Source organism: Festucalex cinctus, chromosome 20 (assembly GCF_051991245.1).
Source record: "Festucalex cinctus isolate MCC-2025b chromosome 20, RoL_Fcin_1.0, whole genome shotgun sequence".
NCBI classification, from domain to species: Eukaryota; Metazoa; Chordata; class Actinopteri; order Syngnathiformes; family Syngnathidae; genus Festucalex; species Festucalex cinctus.
This window is the reverse complement of record NC_135430.1, coordinates 15421702-15449203: the sequence shown is the minus strand read 5'-3', so window position 1 is coordinate 15449203 and position 27502 is coordinate 15421702. Positions and strand designations below refer to the sequence as shown.

Below are 27502 nucleotides of genomic sequence, written 5' to 3'. Positions count from 1 at the left end.
GCTAATATATGTCTCAATGCACTATTTTTGTTCATCATTATTATTAATGTTTCAATTATGAACACAGAAGAGAAAATAAGATATTTCACTTAATAATGAGCGGGCAACTGTTTTCATTTTGAGATTGTCAACATTTCAAACTGTATTTTTTTTTTCTCTAGAAACATTAGTGAGATTTGGGCTACGAGACGAAGTTCTGTCAGAACCACAGTCGCGATTTTGCTGGCTAAAACAGCACATTTGATTAAGCTTGGTTTGTTTTAAAATAAAATATCAGTAGGAACTGCAACGGTGCCAGGCTGTCAGCAAAAGTGTTATTTTTGTCAAATAAATTGCTTTTGAAAAGATGTCACACATTTCTTGACCTCGGGCGGGCGGTTGTCCCGGGGGCCCCTTGGCCCCGGGGAGCTGTGGCTCGCTTCAGTCTGTATGGAGCGGGCTGCGGTCACTATGGGCCGGTGGTCTCTGGGATGGCGTTCCTCCCTGTGGTGGTTGGCCGTCATCCCTCTCAGTGTGGATGAACTCCTCCTGCGTGCCTTTCCTCACAGGGTTCTTCTGTGCCCCGCCATGTTGCGGTTTGCATGTGTGTCTTTGGGTACGATCATTGGGATATGTACTAAGTCTATCATGTACAAATACATTGAAAGATTGTGTAAAGCACCATGAAGCTGAATTTTATTGATACCTGTGCTTCACAGACGACCAGTAACTCATTTTGAGTTTCACAAAACAGTCAAGTTTCAAAAATGCAACAACAACAAAAATATGAGGGTAACATTTTCGGGAGACACATTTGGGCACAAGTTGAGCCACAACAACAACAGATGGATCACCGTGGAATGTCCATTATTATCAGTAGATTTCTTTATTATCTGGTTCATCAGTGTGGCGTCAAATTGGTTGATAATTGCCGATAATTATCGCCGTATTTCTTTATTATCTGGTTTATTTGTATGGCAAATTGGTTGATAATTGCAGATAATTATCGTGTATCCCTAATCCTAATTATGTTACTCCCCATACGAGTATACTCAAACCACACTGCTACGTCACTATTATAATAATCTTTTCAAGAGATAGTGGAAACAAAAAATCCAACATGCTGTTAAATCCACCCGTGTTTGTTGTATAATTGCTTGTGGCATAATGTTAGTAGTTTTACTTTTGGGGTGTCATTACGAGTTACTCTATATGAATATTCAACGTGGGCCTGCAGGAGAAACAATATATGTTTGAGTGACAGTACCTGAAACCTTCTTCACAAACCTTGTCTTTTCAAATCCCTCCTGGACACCGCCTGGTTGCCTCCAGCATAACAATTTAAATCCCACCTGATAATAGCTCTTGTCACACTGACAGCTGTCATCAAGTCAGCCGTGTACACTCTTTAGTTTGCTTCTCAAATTAGCAAGTGGATTTTCTCATAACGCTCTTTGTGTTTCTTTGTCTATAAAAAGGAACAATTCACCCTCAGGGAAAGCAACCAAGCATAGAGCAAATTCTGTACTTGTGGCTAATAATTTATAGCAGTTTTGATTTTAACTAAACCACAATTATTGTAGCAGTAAGTTTTTTGTTGAGGGTTGTGTGAAAGTCACCTTTTAAGTTTTAAATCATGCATGTGCACAATACACAATATTGCTGCTTGGTGACTTACATACACGCAACTTCTGGTTCATTGAACTGTAACATTGGCTTGGTTTTGACAGAAAATCAAAGCTTTAGCCAGGTTCATGCTTACCAACTTCCACATTGACCGCGAGCAATAAGTTTCTTCAGCAATTGTGATCAGTGGGTTGATGGGTTGGAGTTTAATTTTTGATTTTTGAAACTGGAGAGAGGGCTTTCTTCCAAAATAATGTTGGCTTAGTCTATGACCTTGTTTGAAAGTATGAAGAAATACTATACCATACTATACGCCGCCGACTGCCCAGAGCCAGCTGAGATGGGCTCCAGCACCCCACACAACCCTTGTGAGGAATAATCGGTCAAGAAAATGGATGGATGGATAACATACTATACTATTACTGTACTAGTGATTTACTTTGTATTTGTCCAAGTGACATGTTGTAGGAATAATTGTAAATATAAGTTATCATACATTTGCTGCAATGAAGAATTGTGTCTCTTAACAATGAAGAATGACTTTCTCTGCTCTACATTCACATTCACATAACCTAGCTAGGCTATATGTTATCTTAAACAGAAGATGACTCAAGAGCACAAGAACATCTAAACGCAGCAGAATGGTTAGAGCCAGTCTGCTGAGGCCGCCTGTTTTCTGTTAAGAATGATTGCAAACTTGAGCACACGTACTCGGCAATCTTCCACTCAAGTACACTGTGTTCCAACTATGGCCTGCATTTGCATTTTTAGGGTTGGCGCACCCATGTAACTAGGGTCGTGAAAACCAAATAAAAAGAGAGGATGAGGAGAGGATTTTTCATAGAGTGCAGAAGTGAATTTTATCAGGTCAGTTCCTCTCCTCTCTCCTCGAAAACATGAATTCTATCACGTAGTAATGAATGTGATGGAATTGGGATATGGGACCCATACTTGCAATAACTGCACCAAGCCTGCGGCCCTTTGACTTAACCAGACTCTAATGTCACATAAAATGTCTTAGACTGGTGTTCCATTACTTTTGGAGGAGACTGTAGTGTCTAAGTGACAACCGGGAACTAAGCTGTGAAATGTATCCTTGGAAATTCACCCCCCAAAAATATGATAAATTAATATGCTGATGATTTATACTCGGGTTTGTTTTCACTCACATTGTGGCTTGATTACAAAACACCTCAAATGTAGTAGATTAATAATGAATAATATGTCACTTTTTATCTGCTTTAGTTGTCCATAGAGGAAGAATTGGGGCACTTTCCATTGTCTTAGTCATTCATTGCAAACTTAATCCCTGTGCACGATCCTGCTATTCAAAGGTGCATTAGTTCAGCTGCCATGCTCCCACTAAGAAGTCAAATGTGGGTGAGGGTTTGGCAAGGCTGTTCCATCTCACTGCCAACAGATGCTCTCCAAGGGTTTGTTGTGCAGGCAGATGCCCACACTGAGCAGAGCCAGCCAAACAAGACTGTGCGCGCGCCCTGGAGCCCCGAGAGGCTCGTCATTATTTGGTGGATTAGCATAATGCTACAAGCCAAACATTTTCAATGGATTCTCAATGAACGTCCGCGTAGCTGGTTTAAATCACTAATTAAGTGTTTCAATAATCCTCATTTGCTAGTCTCAATCTGTGGGGAATATTTTGCTGGAGGTATTGTTAAGTAGTTTCAGTCACAAAATAATGCGTGTAGCTCATAAATTTCATCTATTTAAGTTGAAGATGCTGAATACTTTTATGAAGATGCACACTATTTAGTGAACTGATGATGAGTGTGGATATTTCGTTCACTTGTGTTTTTAGTTGACACTCTCCACGATTTTGCTTTTTTTTTTTTTTTTTTTTTTAACCCACAGGTACATGTGAAATTACAAATGTTGTGAAGTATTATTGTAACTAAGGGTGTCAAAATTAGTGCGTTAATTTAAAGTCCCTTAACGCAACACATTTTTTAAACGTGCAATTAATGACCGCCCCTTACTTGGAAAGCCTATCCGCGTCAAAATTTAGCAGTAATAAATGTAATAATAATGCATATATTTGTGGAGGCTGGGGTCAAGTTTTATTTTGCAATTTAAAATATGTGCAGAATTTCACAAGTTGCTTCATGTTAAAGATAAGATAGCTCTTAATATGAAAATAAAAATGCACTGAGCTGTCACCGTCTTACAAATTCCATTATGCCATCTAGTGGCAGAAAAAAAGACACAAATCAATATCACACTTGTTTTAGTACGTTTTATTTTTCAATTATTCAAAAGTCCATCCATCCATTTTCTTGACCGCTTATTCCTCACAAGGGTCGCGGGGGGTGCTGGCGCCTATCTCAGCTGACTCTGGGCAGTAGGCGGGGGACACCCTGGACTGGTTGCCAGCCAATCGCAGTATTCAAGTCAATTTCATGAATTATTATGAAATTACTGTATCAATCACTAAAAGATGCAGCCATATCACTATTAATTGAGCACATTTTTTTCCTTTATTAATTTAGCAATTTTTTTCATTAATGTTAACAACAGTATGAAAACCTATCTGCGATTGGCTGGCAACCAGTCCCGGGTGTATCCCGCCTACTGCCCAAAGCCAGCTGAGATAGGCTCCAGCACCCCCCGTGACCCTTATGAGGAATAAGCAATCAAGAAAATGGATGGATGGATGAAAACTTATTAATATATTTTATTGTACATTTTATTGTACATTTAGAACATATATAAAATGTTGTAATTAATTGTTAGCTATTGATTAATTACGATTAAAACATTGTATTGCCTGACCCAATAATTGTAACTCAACTAAGAATTTTGTGTGATATTTTTTTCCTGAAAATGTTCATTTAATTTCGAATGACCTCAGAAGTTGTATATTTAGCATTAAACGTGCACCGCTGCCAAACCTTGACCTGCAAATATTCTCACATATTTTTCACATCCAAGCAGTGATGATTTCTAATGCTGCAGTGATTAGATCGATGTGAAAGGCTAAATTACATCTCGTTCTCATTTGTGTCAATAGTGTTGAGTCAGAAGTAATATAGAAGCGCGATGCTCCCCAGTGATAAGCGCTAATAAAAACCTCATTTACAGTAAACTGTTTACTCTTTGAATGCATCATTTGAACCTGGAATGGTTTTCCCCCTCTAGAATCTACTGCCAGGCTACCCTTGCTTTTCAATGCCACCACCTCCATGCCAGTGAGTTTTCCCTTGCCAGCCCCAAAAGTAGGCCAACCGAAAAGGGTGGAAACGGAGTAGTTTCGCCGGTGTAGATGAAATGAGGTACAAAGGCTGGAGTCAAACCGGCTGCAATGATGCACCGCATCTTTGCCGATTCCCCGCGTTGCACCCAAGAGCTGTCACGGCGTTCGCTTGCTGCCATGTTTAGAGCGGCGACAGAGCAATTGTAGCACCTCCGCCCATGGCTTCCTCAACTCTGTCACGTCAGATGAAATCAACTTTAAGAGAAGATAAATAAAGGAAGAGTCGGAGTTGGAGCAAAAAAACGGCTGGTGAAATCAGCGTTGCACCTAGTTTCACCGTGACATTGAATATTTTTATTGTTTTCAGCCACTGGGAAGAAAGCCCTGCCTATTGTGGATGCAGGATTACGGAAGAAAAAGGAAGCCCGTTATAATAGATTGAAAAGCGCCCTCACCTAAAATTCACCTCACCTGACAATATTGCTTTCCGTTGTGCAGCTGTCAGCAAAATCTGGCAGCAAGGATGAAATGAATGTTTGCATGATGCATTCACTTCCAGCCAAATGACAATTTGCAATTGCTTTTGTTCCAACTATCTGTACGTTTGCTAAATATAGCGGTGACTTGAGATATGAGTCAAATCATCGTTTGCCATTGAAATGAATGCAATTGCCATTAATCTGTTCCAGGCCCCGGGTTTAGAACATCTTTTATAGTTGTAGTAATCTTCAATTTGACATTTGACACTCCCTCTTTTCACGCCATACTTCTAAGAAAAAATTAATAGAATAACAAAGGTACTCAAATAGTGATGTGGGCCGGGACTAATGTTATTTTGAGTTTATCGTCGCTGCTATGTGAAAAAACGCTTATGTCCATTTTGGCATTTTTTACATTTTTTGTTTTTGGGATGAAACTGAATACAGATGTCCCAAAAACATAAAAATGTTAAATAATAATAATAATAAATAAATAATAATAAATAAATAAATAAAAACATAGCAGCATATGCTGTGGGATGCTAAAAATAGTAAGGTGGACCACAAATGGCCATAGATTACATGATTCTAGCACCACAACATAGACACTATTTAGCATTTCGCTAGCTGACTAAAAAGCGAAGCTCCGCGTTTGTTTACATTGGTAGCCTGCATCATTTTGAATCCCATCACATTTTCAAAACGTACTCGCACTTCTCACGAGCCCCCTCAAGTCCGATCTTCTTGCCGAAAGACTTTTTCCTTTATTCCTGCTATTTTAAGCCCATCCTGACTACCTAATGAGCATGAGCGTGCGCAGCCATCACAAGATCAACCACTGCATCTAATCCCTCATTAACGAGGATTGCCGCCTAAAACCGGTGTGCTTCTGCTGTGTTTGGCACCAGAAACGTGCACATGGAATTCTACAAACGGGCGACCGCTCGTCATGCGCACACAAACGCGCTCCTCTGCGCGGGCTCGTTAATTTGTATCTTAGTTTAATTCATCACTAACAGAGTGCTTAATGTATCTTTAATTTCAGCAGAGTGGAGTTGATTGGTGTTTTTTGTTTTTTTTTTGTTTTTCCCCGTGGCCCTGTAAAACGTACTTTTCGGCAACAAAAACCGCTGGCTGCCTCTCATCTTTATAGTATCATCCTGATCATCAGGCGCTCAGTCACAATCAACTGGTAAAGCACCCTTGAGTCCCTTTTGAGATTTGTGAGTTATAATTGCAGCGGATGATTGCAGTCATTGTTGGGAATGCAAGTGGATCCACTTGTAATTAATCAGTGGCGGCTGCGCTACTTTATACTGCTTTTCCCCCCTTTATTTTTATTTTACTTTTAACCCTGATGGGTAATGAGGGATGCTGTGTGTGTGTGTGTGTGGCTTGCTTTGAAAACCAGCGTGCGTGTCTGCGCGAGTGTGCGCTAGGACACTTTCCCTGTCAGTGTGTCCGAGTGTCGTGATCTTCCAAGCTCAGAGAAAAGTAAAAGGCCCAAGCTCCCTTTCCCCCAGAGTCATCTGTCAATCATCTCCGATTCAGACGTGGGGGGGGTGGAAGGCATGCAGGGAAAAGAGACAGTGAGAGAAATAAAGACAAAAAAAAAGAAGAAAGTCTCCCTTTAGAATGACTAAATAGACCTTCAGTGATCTGACAGAGGGGCCTGGAGCTGAATCACAACTACTCTCTGCGCAGTTAAGTATCCACAGAGGGAATGCTAGGCCTAACCACAATATTGATTTTAATCATCTCTTAAAAACCAAGATTTAAATAAATAAAATAAGACATGAGGGGCGGTGTGGAAAAATCAGGAAAATGCGTGAATCCGGAAAATGGCGACCACGTGTTCCTTTTCCTTTGTCTCGCCAAGCCTCTTTTGGAAAATAAAACAAAAAGAGGAAAAATATTTCAGAAACAACAGAATACATGATATGCATCATTATTATTCTTGAGTCGAAATAAATTTAATTTGCAATATTAAGTGAACATGATGACAGACTCTCCCTTGTTTATGATCTATCGCATAATTTTAATTTTAATATCAATCTTTTCACTCCCTGTGCTTATGATTCTACTGAAGCAAACAATTCCAAGTGACCGTTTCAAAACTCTACCGTGCATAATAATAATTGGAGTTTTTGTCACCGCCATTGTTGATGCACTAGTTTTGAAATATTTTGTTGCATTTTACCAATTATGGTTTTAAAATTGTGAGATTTGGAAGAAACTATTTATGTAAGGTGGGAATAAATTTGAAGACCACAGATAAAAGGGGATGGGCTAGTATCGATATCAGGTATCGGTATCAGGCCGATACCCAGCCTTATTTCAAGGTATCGTTACTCGCTACATTAGCCACTCTCTTGTGTCAGATGCCCATGAATAATTGATTTATTTATATGAATTAATCTTATGTCTATTTGTATATTATATTATATTATATTATATTATATTATATTTTTATATATGTATTTTATTAACAAATAGGGGAAAAAAAGACAATAGAAAACTACCATTAATGCAGTTTTAAGGAAAAATGCTAAATTGGGATATATATTATTTATTGTTATTTAAAAAAAAGTGATATGAACATCCCTAACAAGGAACTTGAAAAGCATCTTGCAGCCAAAGCATGATTAATTCCTTTTTACAAATACACCAATGCAAAGTGGAGGAAAAAAAACAAAACATAATCATTTAAGTGTCCAAATTCGAATAATTCCAGAATCCCCGAGCAATACAGTAAGTTACATCCGCACGAGAAAAAAAAAAGAAAAAAAAAAAAGCACTGATCCCAATACAAGAGTGGATAAAGAGATGGGAAGGAGTTGTTGGGTCACGCAACGGCAGTGACAATTTGATGAAGCCTCAGCGTGGAAAACAATAACCGCTTCTATTATCTGATAGGACAGTTTGATTGAGAAGTGTCTTCTTTTGAGGCCCATATTGGCAAATCTGGGCCATTACACAAACAGAAAGTGAAAATCGATGTTGCCCTGCTGTTAGCGAGTTTGAAACATTTTCCATGAGTGTTTTTGTCCATTTAGCCAGAAGTGCGGGTGTTTTAATGGGGTTGAGGTCAGGGCTCTCTTTTGTCTAGTGCGCAATTTCAGTGTTCTTATATCTCACGCCGGGCTGCCGAAGCCATGAACTCTCCATGTTAGCGATGCACTTATCACCCGACAGTGGCTTTTACACTTACACTCCCAAGCATGGGGGCCATCAAACTGTCCTTCAAACCATATGATAGTGACACCCCATATAAAAGATAATGGAATGTAAAATGTATTTTATATCCTCTAAATGCGAGTAGGTGCTGAAGGCTTACTCCACTATTGTTTTAAGCTTCGTGAATCTTCCAAATTGACAGGCACTAAAAGAGGAGGATGCATCATGAGGACGTGTACACATGGCCCCGCCTCATAAGCTCCCCTCGGTTTATGTGGCAGCCACACACTGGCGCTAAAGGTGGTTAACCAGAAGAGCTCACACCGTCTTGGATCTCTCCCACAGGGGCCACAAAACAAAAAAAAGTGTTGCAGCCAATGAGCACCAAGCGTTGGCAATACTCTTGGCGTGTGTACAAAATCAATTATAGCCATTTAAAAGATTAAACTCATTCCTCCATCCTGGTTGTAAGTCTGCCGGGAGACATAAAGGCATTTGAAAAATAAATACGGTGTGAATTTCCGCTGCGCGGTCCGCTATCACCTTGTTGACCAGCGTCCAGCCTGGTCGACCTCCGGCCGACCCTGAACCATTTGAAAATATGATTGTAATCCTTGTGAGGATTTGGCCCGGGTGTCTATTACCACTGTAATCTGTCACACTGGCATCCAATATTCATTCCACGTCCAGGTTAAGCCCCTCTTTCTGTCTGCACCACCTATCACCATGGGAGAGGGAGCAAGGAAAATGGGGGGTAGGATGCGATGGCTGATCCACTCAAGGCATGGATGGAAGGAGGGAGATTTTTTGAGACTGTGATGGCACAGTTAAAAAAAGAAAAAAAGAAAAAACTGGGTCGTTTTGAGGAAATTATTGAGGAACAAAAGTCTTGATTAGCATTAGCATTTCACACATCACAAATCTTGGTTAAGACCACATATAATGTGGATGATTGTTTACTGTATGCAGCTGCTGTATGGACTGCCACACATAGCAAGCTAATTATGTAAATTCTCATGATGAAGGTGATGATGAAGCATATTTGCATGCTGGAAATGACTTCAGTCATTTTTGACCTTTGACATAAAAACAGAAGGAGAGATGATCGGTGCTCCGAAATTAGCATTAGCATACATATGATATTAGCATATCGACTATTTTGTTAATGAAGTATTTTGATTATCTCACTGCCTTGTTGTTTTAAACAAAAAAAAATGTTGGGGTCTTCCACTTTTGCATCCATAACTCACGATGCAAACCATCTATATTGACCATTTTGAAATTGTATGCCCATGATTGGGCAGCGGTGATGTTAGCACAGATTAACATTAGCTAACAGCGTTACCATTGTAGCGTCTGATAACCAGCACGTGCTGGAATGTTCAGCTAAGTTGGTTTACAAAAGCATGAGACTTAACTGCCTCCCCCATTCCGATTAATTTCAACCAAAATGTTACAAGTGTATATTATTTGCTGCTAATTGTTTATGTATGTTGACATCATGTCGGAGACTCCTGGAAACCAAACAAGAAGACATGGACCTCTAGCAGAATGTTCTTGAGTCCGACCTTTTAACTCATTCACTGCCAATGACAACTATAGACGTCAAAATTCCAAGCAAACAGCCAGTGTTAATTTTGAAAAAAAAAAAAAAAAAAAAAAAATTAATTAATTTAAATTTTAATAACAAAAAAAAGAAATTTTAATTAAGTTATAGTCTTCTGACTAAATTTCATTAAAGCCTTAGTCATAACTCAGTCACCTGATTGTATTTTAGTTTTAATGCAATTTTAGTCAACAAAAATAAAGAGCAATTTTAGTCGACTAAAATTGACTTTTAGAGGCCGAGACCCAGTATGTGGTCTCAGTAAGACCAAGACCGATCACAAGAACGTCAACGCCCGTGTTGTAGGGTAACAGGAATCCGTTCTACGCACGGTGGTAGCACTTAGCAATGAGATTGTCATCTTTGTTATTAATAACAACAATGATTAATAACTATGAATGAAAACAATGAATAACTAAAACTAAATTCAAATTTCTTGTCAAACTTTGCATTGGCTGTTTGCTTGGATTTTTGACGTCTATAGTCGTCATTGGCAGTGAATGAGTTAATAAGCAACATATATATTGATTTAAATACAGAGAAACACAGTCACATCTACTGCAATAATGTTTAGAGATGAATAAAGGAAGAAGAGGGACACACAGAAGGAAGAGGAGAAGAATAGATGCTACAGGCTGGGCTCAATTTGCTGTCTGAGCTATACGTCTGACACATCTGTCACACATACAGATTGATTTGATTGGTGGGAGCCCATCCATCTTGATGTCTTATCAGCAGGCAGTAAATTTATATTCCCTCAAGTCCCATCCTCCATCAATGGCTGCAGTGTAGACAGGCCAAGGTTGTCACCGCCACAATCACATCTTGGTTTAAAATCTCAGACACATCTTTGTCCTTTTCGCTATTATTTTATCCTCAAATCATTTTTTTGGGGGGGGGTCTTCATTTTGTTGCATCTGTTTAGCGATACCTGTGAATTAGTCAAAAAAAAAAAAAAAAACTTGCCGTGATATCGAAATATACGGTTTAGATATGAGCGCTGTATGGTGGCAGATGACTGAACAATCTTCAAAAGGTGGTTTATGACCACTTTCAGATTTAGATTACTGTCAAACAATTACATAGCCTCAGCTAACTTAATGCTAACATACAATGGGAAACTCTAAATGTTAGCACACGGGCTAACGATTAGCATCTATGCGCTGGTGTTGTTACACTTTGAGCAACGGATATCCGAATACAAACAACACCACATGTAGACAGATAATACAGGGAGTCCTCGAGTTACGTCGTACTCGACCTACATAATTTCGACTTTATGGCGACTGTGTTTAAGTTGAATTGGCGCAATGAATGTCTGTCTGTATGGAAACATAAAATATTGGTTCCAGCTCTTTTGGGGTCTGTAAATATGTTTTGTTTTGTTTTTAATTACTGTACAAAGTATTTTGACGCAAATGTCGACTTTAACGGTAAAATCCGACTTGCGTTGAAATTCGGGGTACACCGCCCATGTAAGATCGGAACTCGGCCGTAACTCGAGGCCTCCCTGTATAACAATACTCGGAGACATATATTTTTGTCTTCTTCAAAGAACGACTAATATTGTTGGCATACTGAGATGTGAGTTTTTGGGAGTGCTGGAACGGATTAATGGAATTTCCATTCATTTCAATGGGGAAAGGTGATTTGAGATTTTTGAGATATTTCACATATTCAAGATAAGAACAAATTGATCTTAAATGAAACGCTCAGTGACAAATCCCCAAACTGGGGATGGATAGATGTACAAAAGTGTGAGATTAAAATTAATTTTGACAAGTGCTTTATTATGTGTCTAAAAGCCCCTCATAGAAAGAGCAAGAGTTAATCTCTGTTTCCAGCGTCTGAACACTCCAAACAGCTCAGGCTGTGTGAAGTGCGGCTGAATGGAGTCTGCAATCAAATTCATGAGCCTCTGTTTACGACATTGTTGATTTTTATCCTTCTCGTTGGCTGTTAAATTGGGTTAACAGTTTGACAGTAATGGGGACAATGCGATAGGAATTCAGAGCAGTATCCTGCCAACAACACACACACATAGAATCGCTATTCTAATCTGATCAAACCGGTGTGTTATGATGACATCAACAGCAATTAAATGCTCAGTTCTGGCTTGGTTTTCTGCGGTGGTTGAACCCTCCCCCCAATTTTGACCACCCAACACCCCGTTGGGATTTATACAAACATCTTTAGTAATTACAGCTATGCTGCGTTCAGGCTGCGGTCAATTATTTCCGCATGTGCCAAACCATTAATTGCTTAACAGTGCCCTCACAGGTTCCCCTCCAGTAAAACACAGATGTCTGCCATTGATTTTCATGAGGCCATACACTCAGCATTTTATCTCTTTCCTCTTCACCGGGTCGAGCTTATTGATCTGCATAAAGGCTGTATTTTGAAGCGTGGGAGACAAGTAGCGGCGGAGGCGGTGATAAAATATATTTAACCTGTGGGTTCAGTAGAGTGCTGGACGACTGGCCAAGGTTGGCAAGTTTAACACGCAGCACATTTTCAGCTCCTCCGGGCACAGGGAATCGATTATGTTTGGACATATCTAGTGACAACAGCAGTGAGCATGCGCTCGAGAGCCACAACATTAGGTACACCTGCATGTAACTGGCACCCAAAACAAGAAATTCAATTTCAATAACTTTCATAACTCACGTGGCTTAGTTATCTTCCCTGTTAGCTTCAAATTTACATGCAGAATACTATACAATACTATACGACAGAATAAAGGTCTATATAATAAAACAAGAGTGACTACAATAACTAAAAGTGACTCATATATCCACATAGCAACTGACCACAATCACATCATCATCATCATAAGGGGCATAGTTACTGCGTAAAATGAATGAAACATTAGAAAATAAAGAAACAAAAATACGCCAATCTTAAATTTAGAAACTTTAATCAAGGAATGGAGTTAAATTACATGATAGCAGGAGGGCTAAGTGGCAAGTATCTCTCATTATGATTGAGTGCAGGTTTTTTTGTTTTTTTTACAATAGTTATTAACTATTGATTCAGATATTTTCTAGAATAAAGTAACATTTTTGAAGGGAAAGTGTTGCAATTCAATGAAGTCTTGCGTTTTAAATGTGTTAGCCCGTGGCAAAAGTTTGCAATTTTCAACGACACTTTTTGTCATTTTAATCAAATAGATGAAACAACAATAACAATCCATTTTCAGAACTTCCCTGCCATTTTGAAATTTTTGAAAATTGTGACTTTTCAGTGAAATGTACAACAGTGCTACTATATCCACATTTTGTGTTTCTGAGTATTTCTTTAGACCAAAGTGATGTTTAAGGGGGCAGTCAGTTAACTCCCCCCCCAATTTTGACTCTGTGCCGCCATTTTTAATTTCTTCAAAATTGTGACATTTTTGACGGAAGATGCCGCCACATAAAAGGAAATTTGTTGTTGGCGTTTTTCTCGACACTAGCAAAGCCTACATGGTTGTATTTCACTTTCCTATACACCTTCAAAACAGTTTTACATTGGCCGCGAATTCCTTCTTTCGTATGGACGCTCATAATTTTTGCCAAAATTGGTTTATATGATGGGCTTATATGTATACATATGCTTTGTAGACCAAAAAGGTTTCCGATATTTATGGTGATCTGCTTAATCCTATATGAAATATGTCCACGATATATTGAAATAATTGCCATCTACCCATTAGCTAACCTTTTAGGATTGCCAAATGGACATTTTACCGCAGTCATTTGCAACTTTACGAGATACTGACAAATACTGGCCTGTCTTTTACTGTGCTTAAGGGCATTAACTCAAATAACCCAACGGACATTACTTGGATACTATCTTTTAATTTTCCTTGAGAGACTTTTTGTTCAGGAAAATTATTTTCTCATGCCCGCATTCTTGGATCTAAAGCTATCTAACATATTAGCTCTGAAGAGTTTGCATTTTCTATTTACCAGGAGGCCAAACACACACACAGGGCACCAGATGCTGCAGTTAATGTCACACCTTAACGTGCCACTCTGAGATTGTGTTAAGAAACCTGGGTGGAATTTTCCACCACCATCCAGCCTTCTACCACCTCACAACCATGACTTCCCAGAGCAGGAAAATGCCTGTAGGGGATGGTCGAGGCAGGATATTAATGGAGCCCTCCAACAGTTAGAAGGCCTGAGAGATTGCTGTTTCGTTGTCACCTTGCCATGGAGGACGAGGAAAAACTTGCAAAGCTTATTTAGCCGAATGGGGCGGGTTTCTAAATCTAACTTACTTGATCTTTGCCTCATTAGATCACCTCACATCTAAGGCCTGATCTTGTCATGTTTTTCCACTACATCAGAATCGCATTCACGTTTATGCTGGGTGCCATTTAAGCTAATCAAGTAGTGAATTATCTTTTACTGATAAATTGGAGCTGCTAGCACTTGAAAGGTCCTCTAAGCGGAGTGCCTTAGGCAGACAGATAAAGCCTCAGGGAGCCTGGTGATGATGTATGGTAAATCGGACAAATGTTTTGATAAGACCTATTGAGGAGGAGGCTTGGTGAGTTAATGACCCAAAATTATGCAAGAGCTTTTTATAGATTTTTTTTTTTCCCCATTTCGAGTTCTGTTTTTTAAGTATTTGTGGCTAAATAATTCATAAAAGCCAAGAGAAGATGCAACGCGCGAAATGAAAACAATCCAAAGTAAATATTGACGCCTCATACCATAAAAGGTTTGCACAGAATCAGTTCTGCTTCCAAATCAGTGTCTTATTTTGTATTTATTCCACTTAACATCTGATCTTTTTTGTTGTTGTTGTTGTTGTTCCTTTATAGGAAAACCCCTACATGTGTAATAATGAATGTGACGCCAGCACTGAGGAACTCGCCCACCCTCCAGAACTCATGTTTGACATCGAGGGACGCAACCCCACAACGTTCTGGCAGTCGACCTCCTGGAAAAGGTATCCAAAGGCCCTCCTGGTCAACATCACGCTGTCTTGGAACAAGACCATCGAGCTGACAGATGATATCGTCCTCACCTTTGAGTCAGGCCGACCCGAACAAATGGTACTGGAAAAGTCGCTGGACTATGGACGTACCTGGCAGCCGTATCAGTTCTACGCCACTGACTGCCTGGATGCCTTCACCATGGAGCCCAAGACCGTGCAGGATCTGACCCAGCATACTCTGCTGGACATCATCTGCACCGAGGACTACTCTCGAGGTTACGTGTGGAAGTACGATAAAACAGTCCGCTTTGAGATCAAGGACCGCTTTGCGCTGTTCGCCGGGCCTCGACTCCACAACATGGCTTCGCTTTATGGCCAACTGGACACCACCAAGAACTTGAGAGACTTTTTCACCATCACAGACCTGAGAATCCGACTGCTCCGACCTGCCACTGGCGCGACAATGGTGGATGAGAACAACCTGTCCAGATACTTCTATGCCATTTCTGACATTAAAGTCCAGGGCAGGTAAGATCTCAATACTTCTGCACTGTCAACAGTCCATCTCTCACAGATTTCTGTGCAAATGCAATATAATTTACCCAACAGTGAAAATGGGTTTACCATTAGTAGTACCTTACCAAATAGAGAAATCACTTATACAGTTTGCTGACATGCTCAATTTCAGTTTCCAGTTAACTCATTTACTCCCAATAACGTGTAAATACGTTTTTTTTAATGTTCTAAGTGTCCCAAAGACGTATTTATACGTTTTTTTGTTTTTTTTGTGCTAGAGCATACAGAAGGCTTTGACGCAGCCTCTCAACTGCAAAGAACGGTTGCAGAAATGGTAGTTATTACACAAATGGCCAGCAGGTGGCAGCAGAGCAAAGGAGATCAACCAGGGCCATGTAGAAAAAAAGCTCAATTACTTACAATATTGAGTAGATTTGTGAAAACTGATGAAACTTAAATCTCTTCTAATGCTAATTGCTGCAAAACGGAAACAGATAGAAACATACTTTTTTTTTCCTTACGAAAGAAGAGACTTTAATCTTTCTTTTGGTAGGTTCCATGCTTTCATAGCAATAGAACACAATGTTCTGTGGGCCTTGCAAAATCAGTCAAAATCCAGTAAAACAGCCGGGAGCGAACGGGATTGCTTCTGTGAAAATGGCTGGGAGTGAATGAGTTAATGCCCGATCATTTAACTCTGCTAAACGTCAGAGGTACAATTTCAGCTGCCAGGTCACCGCCGGTAGTAATTAGGGTTTGATTTCTCACTTCCACAGTGGTCAGTGGGTCACATAACATGTAAAGCAAGATGTCATTATACAATTAGCGGAATGAATAACAAAAGATTCACCAACACCCTGAACACAACTGTGTGTCGCTGGGGCGCAAACCTAAGTGGATGTGTTTTACGCTGTGTTTTACACTTTGTGGTTTTTCCAATTTGACAGATGTGTGTGTGGTTGCAGCGGTGTAGGAATGAAGATTTAATCACGCTTGTTTGGCTCTTCACACTTGAGAGGCTTGCAGTACAAAACGCGCAGCATGGCGAAACATCACAGCAATCCGAGTGTATGGTTACAGTACTAAGTGTCAGAGTCATGCGAGCAGAATGCGTCTCACAACTTTTGGTGTGTCACAACATTGGCGTGAGATAGATTAGGGACGATGAGAACAAATGGAAACACATCTGCGGCAGTATGAATGTGGTTGTACTTCTGTGAACCAATCATGCAAGTAGGAGCTTTAACAGTTTTAAATTTGTTTCTGGTCGTTTTGAACACGTTTGCTCCTCAGTGGGATATGGGGTTTCATATCTCACTGAGGAGCAAACGTGTTCAAAACGACGACGTTCAACGACGACTAGTAGTCGTTCAAACGTGTTCAAAACGACCAGAAACAAATTTAAAACTGTTGGTGAATGTCTTTTTGACAGTTTGCGACCTTGAACCAACCCTGACGAGAAATCAGCATTCGCTACCTTCGCTAATGTCCGTCCCTCATTTTCCCAGATTTTTTGCAAGGGTTCGTTCAAGGTCACAAACCATTGCAAAGACATTCACCAACAGTTTGAATGTTTTTTCTTGTCGCCAAGAAATTTTGAACCTCCATCACGGGCAGGTTGTGAGCCAGCAGTGCCCCAAACCCGTCCCGCCTTATCCCCAACAGCTTCTTCAACTTGAATACACTGCACTAAGAACCAAACGTAAATAGTGTTGGAATAATGGTCACCAGTCGGGGGACTGGTGACCAGCCTCTTTCCCAGATGCCACGGGTCACTGGCCCATATAGGCTGTAGTCCTCCATTAGGGTAAAAAATAATAATAATAATAATAAATAACTGAAGTAATTTCAGTAACAAGAGTTCAGAGAACTTAACTCATTTGCTCCCAATAACGTGAAAATAAATTTTTTTAATGTTTTAAGTGTCCCAAAGACGTATTTATACGTTTTTTTTGTTTTTTGTTTTTGTTTATGCTAGAGCATACAGAAGGCTTTGATGCAGCCTCTCAACTGCAAAGAACGGTTGCAGAAATGGCAGTTATTACACAAACGGCCAGCAGGTGGCAGCAGAGCAAAGGAGATCAACCAGGGCCATGTAGAAAAAAAGCTCAATTACTTGCAATTTTAAATAGATTTGTGAAAACTGATGAAACTTAGCTCTCTTCTAATGCTAATTGCTGCACAACGGAAACAGAGAAACTGAGAAACCTTTTTTTTTTTTTCCTGATGAAAGAAGAGACTTTAATCTTTCTTTTGATAGGTTCCATGTGTTTATAGCAATTGAACACAATATTCTGTGAGCCTTGCAAAATCAGTCAAAATCCAGTAAAACAGCCGGGAGCGGCGGGATTGCTTCTGTGAAAATGGCTGGGAGTGAATGAGTTAATAACCATTAAAATTGGTCTGCCATACGTGCAGCTTATTTATCTAACTAATCAGACCAAACCTAAGCATCACGAAGGGGACTGTAGTTTTGAGTAATGCCTGCACACCATCATCAGGCCACGGCTATTCACCAGCTCACCGCTGTGAGAGTGATGTTTTCCTGAGAAACATACCTAACTGTTTACCAAAGGTAACACACAGTTCAGCCATAATGAGATACACTTTATACTGGGAGGCTTCACTCTTCTTTTTACCCTCCCATGGCAAATCACCGCTCAGCTCTTTTCTTCATGCGTCGTATACGAGACGTAAGCTCCTTAACCCCTTGGAATACAGTTCTGTGAGACTCGGCGGGAGCGATTTTGCTGGGGCAGTGAGGTTGAATCTGGCACATTTGCCATCCGCCTGGATCAGGAATGAGAAGCGGTGCGGAGGGAGAAATTCCGGAGGAGAGCTCCTAGATTTTCTGGCCTTGCCACAGGAGTGTGAAAAACAAAGACAGGATCGTAAGCTCTTTCCTCAAGTAGGTCAACCTAGAAAAGATAGTGCATGAAGGAACAAAGTCCAACTTTGCAGAAGTATGACCCTCTATAAGAAAGTAGAAGTGAAAGGCAGGGGTGGGTGTCATGCATGATGAACCTTCTACTGGCGTTTATTACTGTAAGGGACCGTACTAGAGGCACTTGGATTGAAAGAAATCAATGCAAAGAATTTCAAATCCAACCAAGCATGTAACCATGTGATGGATGCGAACAATGTAAGCCGCCCGGGACTTAAATGAATTTGACACCCTTGTAATTTTTATTGTGTCAGCTGTGCTAAACGGGGGCATGGACGAAAGAAAGCGTGAAAGGTTCGGAGGATTTTCTAATTATCTACTGTATGACTTTAACATAATTGCAAAGCCTCTCTTTTCCTACATCTTTACAGTTACGGCAGCCTGCAATTTTACTAACTGACCCCCCTTCGCCCCTCTCGCCCGTGATCAATGCATTGTAATTAAAGCAAAGAGCCCACCAAAGGATCCTTTCCTCCCTCCCTATCAGCCCCGACTTCCGTGTTTCGCTCTATTTCTTCTGCGCAGAGGACACGTCTCTGAGGGGACTGTAGTTCCCTGTCTTGAATTATACAGAAAGTTGCAGACCCTTTCCATTCCTGTACCACAACTCCAGGGATAAACAACAATCACGGAGCCATGAAAGAAGCGATGCTGATAACTGTAGATTGGATGTTTGAGCACATTTAAATCAAAGCACTATTGCATCTTTTGATTACCAAAGTCTGCAAGGACTTATATAGGGCAAAAGTTACTTCCCATTCAGGTTTGTGTCATCCATCCAAAACTTTTCTCACATCGTCGTGAAAGGCTTAGACAAAAAAAAACCTTTTCCAGCTGGTAAAAGTAATTTTGTTTCTCTATATTATCCTCTGTCCCCTTTGGAGGTTGAAATTCAATTTCCACAGTTACACGTAAATGTGCCATGTGGGGGACGGTCACTCGCTGTCATAGTAGCCTTTTACCTGGCATAGCAAAGCCTCATTTTCCTCTGTGTCATTCCATGCTAAATCAACCTGCGGGTGCCATTGAAAGTAGTATACGTTTGTGTAATAACTCCCATTTCTGCAACCGTTCTTTGCAGTTGAGAGGCTGCATCAAAGCCTTCTGTATGTTCTAGCATAAAAAATAAATAAATAAATAAAAACATATAAATACGTCTTTGGGACACTTAGAACATGAAAAAAACGTATTTATACGTTATTGGGAGCATATGAGTTAATGGAATAAATTTATATTCACAGACATGGACTGCAGTTGTCTCCCTATTCTTTCGCATAATAATAGCAGTGATAAACAATGGCGCCCAGTAATCACAGTTTTTATTCTGTCCTCACTCAATTGGTGCATTTTAATCGTACTTGAGTGCACGTGAGTGCTGTTGGATGTACATATCAGCAGTTTAGTGAGTGATAGCTCTCCCTTAAGGGCGAAACATACAAAAAGTCAATCTGCCTTTTTCCCTCGTTCCCTGGCGCTCTCCCTCCACAGTGCTTGGCTTGCTCTTAGGTCCGCCTATGGTCGACAGATAATCTATTTGTGCTAATTTCATGTTTCTTCCTGTCCAGTTCCCCGTTGAATAAGTCATTCCACTTGTCTTCCCCCCTTAGTCCATCTTTTTCCCCGCACCCTCAATCTCCCACTCCCTGCCCGCCACCATAAGCAGCTATTGACGATGTGCTACGCTCTGCATTTTTTACTATTGGCAATCAGCAGTCTGTACTAGTCCTCATGTGGGAGAATGTCATGTTTGTTGGAAAATCCAACGAACTGGTCCTACTAATGTGGACCATCTGCTTACATCCAGACCGCATGCTATTCAGAGACGTGCAGCTGCAGTCTGATGACCCATATCCCTTCTTTTGGTTGCAAAAAAAAAAAAAAGTACTGGGATGAATTTAATCATGTGAAGTTTGTTGTATTTGTTTTATCAAGGTGATAGCATCATCCTCAACTACATCCTCATTCACTTCCTGTCCGCGGTGGGGTTTTTAACTCATTTGCTCCCAATAACGTGTAAATAAGTTTTTTTTTTTATGTTTTAAGGTTACCAAAGACGTATTTATACGTTTTTTTTTGTTTTTGTTTTTTATGCTAGAGCATACAGAAGGCTTTGATGCAGCCTCTCAACTGCAAAGAACGGTTGCAGAAATGGTAGTTATTACACAAACGGCCAGCAGGTGGCAGCAGAGCAAAGGAAATCAACCAGGGACATCTAGAAAAAAAACTCAATTACTTCTAATTTTAAATATATTTGTGAAAACTGCTGAAACTCAGCTCTCTTCTAATGCTAATTGCTGCAACAACAAAAAAAAACTGGGAGACCGTGTTGTTACCAGCATGTTTAACCTACGACGTGGTTCACATGAACACGAGCGGCAGGAGAGGACCTTGAAAAGAAAGCAAATAGTGGCAGTTAGGACGGCTCTAAGCGATTGAATATTTTGTTGATACGTAATTGCCAGAGAAAATAGTTTACTAATGCAAGCAACATTGTTCGTCTGCCTTTCACCAACGTTGTTGAAGTCATTGAGGTTCAAATAAGATGCTGAGCTCTGTTGGCGGCCCAGGATTTTAGCTCACTCTGGTCACAAACCAGAGGCTTTAAAATGAGACGCCCGTTCATCCCCTTTGATTCTGTGCGACATTTTGTATCCAGGCCAGGCCATTTTTTTTTCATCTTTGCCTCTTTTGCCACTTTTCTATCATCACCTACGAAATCTGTTGCGCCTGACTTCCACACATCTCTCCTCTGCACCTCCCTTCCATTGATTGTCTTTTCTCACTTCTTAAGGTTAACCAAGCTCAAAGGGGTTGTTTCCACAGCTGAACCAGAACTGATCTCGTCACTGTGTTCCCAAGTGCAGCTAATGTTGAGCTCTTAAGAATTCATTTGAATGCATTGATGTAGCTTTTAGCATTTCCAGTCACAGACATATTTTTATTGTGATTTTTGTGAAGATTGGAAATTGTCTTGGAAAACATGATTGATATTAATTAGGGATGGGGGAGTACCGATATCAAGTATCGGTATCGGGACGATACCAGCCTTTTTTCAAGTACTTGAGTACTCGTGACGCAGACGAGTACAAACGACCGATGGCAGAGGGGGAAGACGTTAAGTGAGTCCTCCTTGCCTGTAAGTGGCGCTAGCTTGCAGCAGTTTTTCACCAAAACTTCACCGGTTTGGAAATACTTCAAAATTGTGAATCTTAAACTAAAAGAGCATTTTTGTGTTTTATTTTGAGCGTTAAGACTATTGAAGAGTGACTGTTGCTGGTTTTTTGTTTTGTTTTTTTGTCAAAATTAAAGGAAATGTATTTGTTTAAAAATAACTTTTAGTGATTTTTTTTTTTTTTATTTGTCAAAATGTACTACTGGTATCGGCAGTTGGTATCGGTATCGGTGAGTACTGAGGGTCTGAGTATCGGTATCGGTCTGAAAAAAAAGTGGTATCGACATCCCTAATATTAATAGTGGTTTCGAAAAAAGAGGGTGTGATGTGTGTCTTTTTGTTAGCAATGAGGTGTATCATCTTAGATAACCACAGTTGCCTGTTGTGGTGTTATTTGCATAGCCATTTGACCAACGTTTGTCTCTTCATATGGCAAAGGACAAAACCCTGGCCAACATTATTTTCTGTCAATCAAGCTATTCTTCTGACCATCTGTAATTTACTACCAATTTAATGTGCATGATAAAAACAACATGAAAATCTTTCCTCATATACAAGTTTGAAAATATCCTAGTCGAGGAAAATGAGCTGTGTTGCTTCAGGGGGCTTTAAATTTGTTGTTCAAGGGCATCTGTCAAGGCACTTTTCTGTTCACCATGTTTAGTAGGAGAGCAAGCACAAGTGCTCAGGTGGACCTTTTGTGTCACACACTGTCTCCACATTTTTTCCAAGCACGGATTCCTTCTTTGCTTTAAAGCCGCTTCTATCTGCCTCTTCCCTGCTTACCATTTTCACATTCCAATGGCGGGACGAACAAGGAAGGATTTTACTGCTTAGTTTCTGTTTGCTGACTTGCTCATTTCCACACACAGGCCAGCTTAAAGCTATTGTACTGTATTTTTAATATTCAAAACCCAAACAACAGATGGTTTACCTCCAACTGTTTCCAGTCTGATTGAAGCTTGCAACAAAAGCAATATTCAGAGTATGGCAATGCACAGTTTTAATACCACTTTTTTCAGAATGCCAGTAACTCTTGATAGTCAGTAGTAGGGGTGTTAAAAAAAAAAAAATTCGATTCAGCAATATATCGTGATATTACATCGCGCAATTCTCGAATCGATTCAATAGGCGGCCGAATTGATTTTTAAACATCCATATTTGATGGAAAAATATTCACCAAAACGTCTGAATGTTCACACCTTAAGCATGGAAGAATGTTATATTAATGGAACATTAAACCTTAATATTTTATTCCAATGCTGTTCAAACATGCTGTATAAGACTGAAGTTTCAGGGAAATAAATAATACGTTTTCATGCAAATCTTACACTGCATACGTTTACTGATTAGTATTTTCTAAATTTGAATTAAAAAGAAAAATCGCAACAAGCGACTTATGAATTCATATCGGGATTAATCGAATCGAATCGTGACCTATGAATCGTGATGCGAATCGAATCGTCAGGTACTAGGCAATTCACACCCCCTAGTCAGTAGTCACCGATACCATGACTATGCACCGATACTACCAGTACTTTTGATAATTAAAGTTTCACCCCAAAAAAACATTGACAGATCATTTTAGAGAAATAACTATATATGCTATTTTTCTTAAAATTACATGAATTAATGGCAGTTTTCAATTTTTCAACTTTCTAATTTTTAGGTCCTGATCGTGAAATGGCAATGAGGTTGGACCGATACATTTAACAAAGTTTTCATTCCAACTACATTATAATGCGTACAATCTGTGAAAGAAAACAATGATTTACTAATTCCAACAAACAAATAAAGGTTAACAGAAAACGACAGTTAATAGCAAAAGATACTGCAACAAAAAGAGTGAAAATAAACTTATAGTGATTTAGAAGTGGAACAAGAAGATGGGAAAATCTCAAGTCGTAGTGTACTGTAGAAACCAAGGGCTACAACAAGTGTCTAACAAAGCGGTGTTGAACAACAGCTGCAGGACTTGTCGCTCGAGCTGGGTAGGATTCGTTGTTTCCTGTCTCTCTCCCACGCTCCCCGAGATGGTTGTCCAACTGGAGAGCCAAAGCAGATGAGATCCTGCAACAATGTAGTCTCATCTGTGGCTGCCAGCTCGTTCGTTACCTTAGGCTTGCGATTAGACCACTCCGCAAAGTACCCTGACCTCCCACCTTCTCTCCGCTTCCGAAATATGGAAGTTCCCAGAAAAGTCAGCAACCGATAACTTGCTTCACAGTCTATTACTGGCCTCCGAACCCTTAACTCTTTGACTGCCAAACGTTATCCAAAAAACGAATGTGCCAGCTGATGTCGGAGCATTTTCACTCATCTTTCAAGGCAAAAACAATATTGTGTGCTATGACTACATAAACATAAAAAAAAAAAGTATGTTTCTACCTTATTCCGTTCTTTCGTAATCACCATTTGAAAAAAGGTCATTTGAGTGACATGGAGCGAAAATGGAAAAAAAAATTGGAGAAAACGAGCTTTTTGTGATGATGCATTTTTTTTGCACAATAGCGACTTTGACGCTAATATGAATATGACTATACTAATATGAATGAATTAGATTGAAAGTGACAAAGACTTTGATCGTTCATGTCATCATTGAAAACGTTCTATTCCATCAGTTTTGTCAGGTTTCATTGTCATTTTCATACACAGTCAGCCCATTGAAAAGATATACAATGCTGCCCTCTGCTGGCCATAGTGAGTGTTTTTGATTCCACAACTCATTGACCAGGCGGCGCTCCACTTAGACGTTGCACTGCCCATTGAGAGAAAAAAACAAAACGTAATAAACGTCAATTAACGTTTATGGCCGCATTCATTAGGATTTTAGCATACATCATTAAACGTTTTTGGCGGTCAAAAAGTTGAGGTGGTGATCAAAAACGGAAAATATATGATTTCATTTGTTTCGAAGGAACAGCGAATTTCAGGACTTATTCATAGTGTTCTCCGAACTTTTATGTCAGTACGGAGTGTCATCTGCGATTATAGCTAGCTGGGAATGCCGGTTCCCACAGGACGCCCAAACGGGACGAAAAGTTCCGAAGAGCTTTCACAGTCTCGAGTGGGGAGGACTCGTGCTGGCCAACCAGATGGCTTTGGTTTGAGAGAGCATATTCATATTCCATGGGGTGCATTTTATGACCAGATTGTTTGTTGAATATATACTGGTTGGATCCTAAAGCAGATTGAAAGTATTGTAGGAATTTTTCAACAGTCTTTATTGAAACAAGGTGTGCCTTGTTCTTCCTCTTTCCACTGTTAGCCATGTTGTTTAAAAGAGAAATGAAACAATACTAAGTTAAAAAAAAAAATGTTGCGACTATAAAAAAAAAATGATGCATGAAAAAAAAAAAGAACAATCCACAGTTGTTGTTTTTAATGTCTAAATCCGTACTTCAGCATTTAATTTTGTATCCCCCCATTCAATCTTGGGATACACGATAATATCGGTGGCCGATAATTATCGGCAATTATCGACCAATTTGACGTCAAACAGATAAACCAGATAATAGAGAAATCCGCCGATACTTATCGGCAATTATCAACCAATTTGATTTGATACAGATAAACCCAATAATATAGAAATCCGCCGATACTTATCGGCAATTATCAACCAATTTGACGTCATACAGATAAACCAGATGATAAAGACGTTTTCTGATAATTATTGACAATTATCAACCAATTTGACGTCATACAGATAAACCAGATCATAAAGATATTTGCCGATAATTACTGGCAATTATCGAGCAATTTGATTTCAGCTGTATTCAAGATAATTTGCAAACAGTTATCGGCTTACTTATCGGTTATCGACATCGGCACGTTCTCAATGATTGCTTTACTGGTATCGGTTGAAAATAGCATTATCGTGCATCCCTAATTCAATCATTTGCATGTTAGACACCCAATAATATTTCTCAGCTAAAATTAATGGAAAAAAATGTATTTAATCTATCAAAACGGGTCCTCACTTATCTTACTCGTAAAGCCCCATCCTGCAAACCTCTGCAAATAGCTGCTACACCCTGAGATCAAATCAAGTTCACTGAACGATTTATGTACAAATAAATTCACGTGATAAGGGTCGATGTCGCCGACATTGAACTTGTAAAAGCCGCGCTCGCCATGCAGTCCCTCGCTATTCATCACAGACCGCTGGTGTCGAGCCGCTTTAGAGATATACCAAGCAAAGCTACAAGTGACATCAAGATTTTATCAGCAGAGTACATGACACGACGCACGACACCTCAACAAATCCCTTTCCTGCTCTCAAGCGGCAGACAAGATTTAATTTTATTTTTTTACACTTTAATCTCATTCTGTGGCTGAATGTATTAAATGTTGTATTGCTGTCGTGAAATATACCCTCTTATTCCTGTTACTGTATTGACACGGCATGAAACAAAAACTAGACGCAATGTTGAAAAGAGTACAAATATTCGATTATTGTACTTAAGTAGGTTTTTTTTTTTTTTTTTTTTTTTTAATAACTGTACTTCACTTTGCTAAATTCGCAATTTGAATTTTGATTTCATCACTATCTGGGGAAAAAACAAACAAACATATGACTGGTAAATTAAAAGATGACAAACGTAGATAGCTAGAATAAACCAATTTTATTCTAATACAACTTTCTGTAAAATAATAATAAAAAATACTACTACTACTACTACTACTAATAATAATAATAATAATTAGGGATGCTCGATACCACTTTTTTTCATACCGATACCAACTCCCGATACCAGTAGTACATTTTGACAAATAAAAAAAAATCTATCTGTTTCCGCTGTGCAGCAATTTGCAATAGAACATAGCTAAGTTTCATCATTATTCACAATTCTGCTTAGAACTGTGGGGAAATCAGCTTGTTTTAACATGGCCTGGTTGATCTCTTATACTCTGCTGCCACTCAACCTTCTTTTCTGCAGTAGAGCGAATGCATGAAAGCCTTCTCTATGCTCTGGCATAAAAACAACAAAAAACGTATAAATATGTCTTTGGGACACTTAAAACATTTAAAATATGACGTATTTATATGTTTTTGGGAGCTAATGAGTTACCGTCTTCCCCCTCTGCCATCGGTCGCTTGTACTCGTCTGCGTCACGAGTACTCGAGTGCTTGAAAAAAGGCTGGTATCGGCCCGATACCGATACCTGGTATCGGTACTCGCCCACCCTAATAATAATAATAATAATAATAATAATAATAATAATAATAATAATAATAATAATAATAATAATCATCATCATCATAATAATGTGACGTAAAATCTGTGGTTCCAGAGAACTCATTTGTCTCCTGCCAGAAACGTCAGGCATTTCCTCTTTCTCACTGTCGACAGACCACATTCAACATTCATGTGCTGACCCATTTCATTAATGGAGAGGTCTTTTTTCGGCGTGTCTTGTCCCCCTCCCTCTTTGTGGGCTGCAGCCGTCCTCATAATGGTCCCCGCTGTCAGGGTTTCATGACTAATCCCCTCATTGACCTCTCCTTCACTTGCTGCATCCCTCCACTCCCACTCGCAACGCCACGACCCAACACCGCCACCGCCTTGATGATTCAATAACCAGTGGAAGTACATGGAAAGACTCCCTTTGTAACATCAAAAATTATGTGACGAATGACCAGTAATATGAGATAATAATTGTAAATTTGTCTCATTTTTTTTGTTTGTTTGTTTATATTTGTGACCCACTCCAGCAAAATGGTCCGCTTGTCAGTAGGATGTTTAACGAGTTACACACGAAAATGTACAGTTTGCACAAAAATGCCGATTTTGAAATTTCACAGCAGCACAAAGGTAAAAAATGTAATAGAAGTGTATGAAAATAAGCAATTATTAGACAGTCT

At 39.6% G+C, this 27502-nt stretch overlaps 1 protein-coding gene across 8 annotated transcripts in view; it reads left to right on the top strand.

Moving 5' to 3' along the window:
• Positions 1–27502, top strand: part of ntng1a (netrin g1a) — a 190656-nt gene that overhangs the window by 120797 nt on the left and 42357 nt on the right. For all 8 annotated transcript variants that reach the window (XM_077508786.1, XM_077508785.1, XM_077508784.1 and 5 more), the window contains one exon: positions 14889–15532. In XM_077508786.1, coding sequence (XP_077364912.1) covers positions 14889–15532 — 644 coding nt within the window. The remainder of the gene's footprint in view (positions 1–14888; positions 15533–27502) is intronic.